The 5,507-nt window shown below is 48.4% G+C and overlaps 1 protein-coding gene across 1 annotated transcript; it reads left to right on the forward strand.

Annotated features, from left to right (window-relative positions):
• The first annotated feature begins 207 nt into the window (after nucleotides 1-207).
• On the forward strand, nucleotides 208-4,969 carry dusp6 (dual specificity phosphatase 6). The gene is made up of 3 exons (XM_034227290.1): nucleotides 208-1,143; nucleotides 1,561-1,995; nucleotides 3,367-4,969. The coding sequence occupies exons 1-3, from the start codon at nucleotides 741-743 to the stop codon at nucleotides 3,678-3,680; spliced, it is 1,152 nt and encodes a 383-aa protein (XP_034083181.1). The 5' UTR covers nucleotides 208-740; the 3' UTR covers nucleotides 3,681-4,969.
• The last annotated feature ends 538 nt before the right edge of the window (nucleotides 4,970-5,507 follow it).

The following is a 5,507-nucleotide window of genomic DNA, read 5'->3' on the forward strand; positions in this document are numbered from 1 at the left end:
CCCTCCCTTCCTTCCTTCTCCCTGCAGTTCTTCTGTTTGTTTGCACTCACTTGATCCGGAGCGGAAATTCCTCTCCGTTTTGTGAATGACAAACTCATTAACAATTCATCAACACGGGGCCGCTCCATCCGGCCCCCGTTTCCAAGGAGACCGCCGCTGAGGCTCCTCTGATTGGCTGCCTGGGATAATGTATCCAATGAAACGCCTCTAGTTTGAAGCCATTCACAGAGCTCACACAGAGACTGCAGAGCTGCACCAGAGCGCACAGAAGGGAGATCCACAGCCGCGAAGAGACGCACACAACCCCGCATGGTTTACTCCCAGAGACACCAGCAGCTACCGTGTGCTTATACTGTGGAGACACAAGAAGGAACACAGTGTTGGAAAAGTGCTTGGAGCCGTGGAGTTATATAAGGAAGCCTCCGCGTCGACGCAGTGCCCGGGTGACTCATTGATAAATAACACGGGCTTTCTCCGAGCAGATGCATGAATGACCGCCAGTGAACGCAACCCAGGAAATCTGTGAAGGAGACTTTTACAGGACATTTGGATCCAGACCGTGTTGGTGCTCTTTTGCATTTTAGCACATTGTTGTATTCCTGAGGGCCTTGCAAGCAGAGGACTGAAAACAGAAATCCCAGGCAGTGTTACTGTGTCGCTTCTTTACGCAGCAGACAGGACACTCTACTCTCTAAACCCTCCTCGCTTCTCCACATCGTTCTTTCCACTCCTGCTTATAAATGCTTGACAGGCTCAAGCCCGTCATCCAGATCGAGTCGGTAATGGCGATCAGCAAGACGGTGGGGTGGCTCAGAGAGCAGCTGGAGACGCGCAGGGACGGCCTGCTGGTGATGGACTGCCGGGCCCAGGAGCTCTACGAGTCCTCGCATGTAGACTCCTCCATCAACGTGGCCATACCGAGCCTGATGCTCCGCAGGCTGAAGAAGGGAAACCTGCCCGTGAGGTCGCTGCTCTCCAACGGGGAGGACCGGGAGAAGTTCGTGCGTCGGTGCAAGACGGACACCATCGTGCTGTACGACGAGTACAGCCGGGAGTGGAACGAGAACGTGGACGGGGGATCCGTGCTCGGCTTACTGCTGAGGAGGATGAAGGACGAAGGCTACAAGGCCTATTATCTGGAGGGTGAGTGCGGTTCATTCACACTTTAGAGCCGCGCAGCTGCTCATTCACAGCCGGGGAGAAATGCGCAGAGGCGGAAGCATGTGGAGATTTGAGTGGCACCGTGACTTCTTTACAGCTTAGAAATAACAAAACAAAATTAATGTGCAAGTCAGTGAACAAATCAAACCGTCTGCAGGCATTTTTGTTGTTGCATTTAACGAATACATAGCATCATAATCAGAATACATGTATTCGTCACACAGAGGGGAAATGTACTTTGTTACAGCAAGTAAAGAGCCAACAATGCATGCATACAAAATATTGATAGAAGTAGAAATGACATGCAGCGAAATTGGTCGATAAATCCTTTTTTGCAATCCAACAGAAATGCACACTTCATGGCCTTGTTTTTTAAAATGCATTTCTGTTTCTTTTCAGGTGGTTTCAGTAAATTCCAGGCCGAGTATCCCACTCTGTGCGAGACTAACCTGGACGGGTCCTGCAACACCAGCTCCCCGACCGCGCAGGTGCTGGGCCTCGGTGGGCTGCGGATCAGCTCCGACTCCTCGGACATCGAGTCTGACATCGACCGGGACCCGAGCAGCGCCACGGACTCCGACGGCAGCCCGCTGTCCAACCCGCAGCCCTGCTTCCCGGTGGAGATCCTGCCGCACCTGTACCTGGGCTGCGCCAAGGACTCCACCAACCTGGACGTGCTGGAGGAGTACGGCATCAAGTACATCCTGAACGTGACCCCCAACCTGCCCAACCTCTTCGAGAACGCAGGGGAGTTTAAGTACAAGCAGATCCCCATCTCGGATCACTGGAGCCAGAATCTCTCCCAGTTCTTCCCGGAGGCCATCAGCTTCATTGGTGAGTAATCCTGCAGAGCTTAGAAACACACTGCTGCTGCTGTTGCTGCAAACTGTTCACCTTAACCCAAGGCCTCTGGGTTGTTTACATTAGGGGGGCAAATCATGTTTCTTTTTGTTGTTGATTTAACTGTTTAAATTCATAAAATGTCAGAAAAGACTCAAACATGTCCAAGGTGGCACTTCAAACTTCCTGTTTTGTCTCAAAGTCAAATGTATGAGTTAACAATGACCCCAAAAAGCAGCACATGTTTTCCGAAGCAGGAACCAATTTATCATGTGATTATTCACTTAATCATTTCACCTTAAAGTCCCCACTTGAGGACCAGATGTGATTTGTTTTCAATGCACGCTGACAAACTTAAAGGGCAGATGGAGATAGTCACGGACATAATCTTATTAACGGGATATGTGTTATCTCTGCCAGGAAGTTCTCAGGTTCTTATTGTGCTGTTAAGATTAGATGAGGTGTCCCTGGCTGTGATCCTATCAGTCCATCAAGCGGGGACACGCAGAGCTGCAGATTAAGGCCATTGTGAGGAGGCAGAGGAACACAAGGCTGCCTCTAATGGTGCACAGGCTGAAATGCACTGTGTACAAATGATTTGACTTCAATCTAAGACATCCTGGCCTATCTCTTGTTCTGGGGCTTGTGTAATTGCAGCACAAAGGGCAACGTTGAAACAGGAGAATGGGCAGAGTGAACAAGGGGAGGGCGGTAATTTGAGCACAGCAGGAAGGAAGTGGCATTGAAAGTAATCTAGGACATGGCATTGCCCCCCCTCTCCCTCCTTTCTCCCCTCCACATTACAAAAGGAGCCATTTACAGGCGCTGTTGACATCCTGTTCGCCTTGACAGGGTGCCCTCATGACTCCTACGTTTACACGCCCAAATGGCACCATTGTCGGAGTAACCCTGGCGAGCGGAAGAATGGTTTAATAGACCGTAATAGTCAATTTCCCAACCAGCTACTCTAGGCCAAACACTAAAGAATGTCGGCTCTGTTTATGTGAGCTACTGCCGCAGACCCTGTTTGTTGACTGACATGCTTGGGAGATAGCCGGGATAATAACTTCCGCTGCTCTCCCTCCGAGGACCAGTTTCAGATTGCAACACAGCTTGACTTAAATGTCACAGATGTTTATCGCAGGTTGTGTTCTGTCTGTGTAGGAAGGAGCTGCATTGTGTGCTCTGTGGTTAACAGATCAGTGAAGTGCCACTTAAACAGGCAAAACTAGGAAAATAAAGATGGACTTTTCTGATATTTTATTGACTTTTCAAAGCTGGAAAGAAAATGTGCTTGTTGCTGTCCCGTTGTCTTAGTTCTTGATCACGTTTCTAACCTTTCCCTTCTTTTCTTTTCTCTAATAGATGAAGCTCGAGGTCAGAAATGTGGCGTCCTGGTCCACTGCCTGGCCGGCATCAGCCGCTCCGTCACGGTAACGGTTGCCTACCTGATGCAGAAGCTCAACCTGTCCATGAACGACGCCTACGACATCGTCAAGATGAAGAAGTCCAACATCTCCCCCAACTTTAACTTCATGGGCCAGCTCCTGGACTTTGAGCGCACGTTGGGCCTGAAGAGCCCGTGTGATAACCGCATTGCGCCGCCGACACAGCAGCTTTACTTCACCACCCCGACAAACCACAACGTCTTCCAGCTGGACCCCCTGGAGTCCACGTGAGGTCTGACGCCAGCTCCCTTCTTCCTGCTGGAGGTTTTGTCAGCCTCCTTTTGAAAAAGCTGCAAAAAGTTTCTCTCTTTTCTGCCGTCTGCCATGGCACTGGGCTCTTGGCCTTCTTGATCCGGCGTGTTTGAGGCGTGCTTACTGGAGGGCCAAAGCGTTCTGGCCAAGACGCCGCTGCTGTTGACTAAATGAGGAGAGACACTTAAAGAGACAGTGGAGAGAATCACTTAAAGGGTTCAAAAACTTTCTTCAATCTTTTATCACTGTTGGACTTTGTCATTTTGTCTGAAGAAAAGTGACTTGCTTCAAAGCTCCTGGGCTGGTGTGCCAAAGAGACATGATTGTTCAAACTGGACACATCTAAACAACTCTTTTTTATGTTTGTTTCGGGGTCCAGCACTGGGTTCCCCGAGACGTCAGTGTGTCTCCTTCGTCTTCTGTGAAGACTTGCCTGTGTGGGGCCAAGCACCCCAGCTTTACATGGCACAATATATACCGGACTCGATTTTGCATTTGTGGAGTCTTTTCAAACATTTATACATTGTGTATATATCTTAATATAAATGACAATACAGTACAAGCCTTGCTTTAGTATATACCCTTTGCAACAAGTGGGTACTTAAGATTCTCCTACGTTTCATATTCTACTTTTATGTAAGCAAACTGCATATTGATCAGTATGTTTAAGTTGATTATGCCAAAAATCAAGTCGGCTTTCCATGAATTCTGCAAAACTGTGTACATGTGTAATATATTTGATAATCGCTTTACGTGTGAATCCAGCCGTCAAGGCCTTGTTTTTGCACCCACCCTCTCCCAAATCAAAGTCACCTTGGTTGTTTGCCTTACTTTTGTGCCCAGAAAGTCTTTCTTTTACATTAACCTTCAGAGATATTCACAAGTATCCTAGAGATTTTACAAGTCTACACAAAATGTCAACCAAACCCGGAGCAGTCCAGATACTATCCAAATGTTGGAGTCAGAATATCCAACGTGTTGATCTCTGAAGGTTAATGTGAGTAATCCTGCTCTGTGCACAAGGGGCAAAGGTCTCTGACATGTGGACAAAGTTAGGAGGCTTTGCTCACCTCGCCTCTTCAGGGAAAACTCTGCCAAATGCAGTTTGTATTTGTCAAGATGAAAAGAAAAAGAATCCAGAGCTTACAGAGAAGGCCATTTCTCAGAGGAAGCCATCTTGCTCCCCTCTGCCAACCCCCTCCGCTTTCCTCTCTTACGAATGTAAAGAACATATAAGTTATTAATAAATTGCTATTTTGTCTACACTTGACGCTTTCTATGCCTGTTTGTCCATTGATATACTCGCTGGTGTTTGGTGTGTTTCCACAGTGACACGTTTATGTAAGTGTCTCTTCACCCGCTGCACGGCTGGGTGTTAACCAGCAGGCCGAGTCACGACAGCGAAAAAATGTCGCCATGAATCACGAGGCTGTTCACCAAGCTCTCGCTATTTATTAACTTCAGCACTCGACACATCTCTCACTTCAATTTCCAGTTCACGATTAGCATATCCTGTCACACGAAGCGTGTGCAACAAAGCCCCATGCACACTCGGCTCTCTGCGACAATCATTCACAAACTGTAAAAGGCCGCCCAAAGTGATTCCAGTCCCGCAGTAAACAACCAAACTGGTTTTTCCAGGTGCTGCGAGGGCGCCGGGTTCACAGAAAACATTCCCTCGGGCACTTCCGGAAGGCCAGGCCTCTGCATTCATGCATCAAAGGCAGCTGAGAGCACCTAGATATGATGTTATTTGATAGCAAGAGCAGTGGCATGACCCGGAGGCTCAAGAGAAGATGATCCTCA

The sequence above is a fragment of the Gymnodraco acuticeps genome, unplaced genomic scaffold (genome assembly GCF_902827175.1).
Source record: "Gymnodraco acuticeps unplaced genomic scaffold, fGymAcu1.1, whole genome shotgun sequence".
NCBI classification, from domain to species: Eukaryota; Metazoa; Chordata; class Actinopteri; order Perciformes; family Bathydraconidae; genus Gymnodraco; species Gymnodraco acuticeps.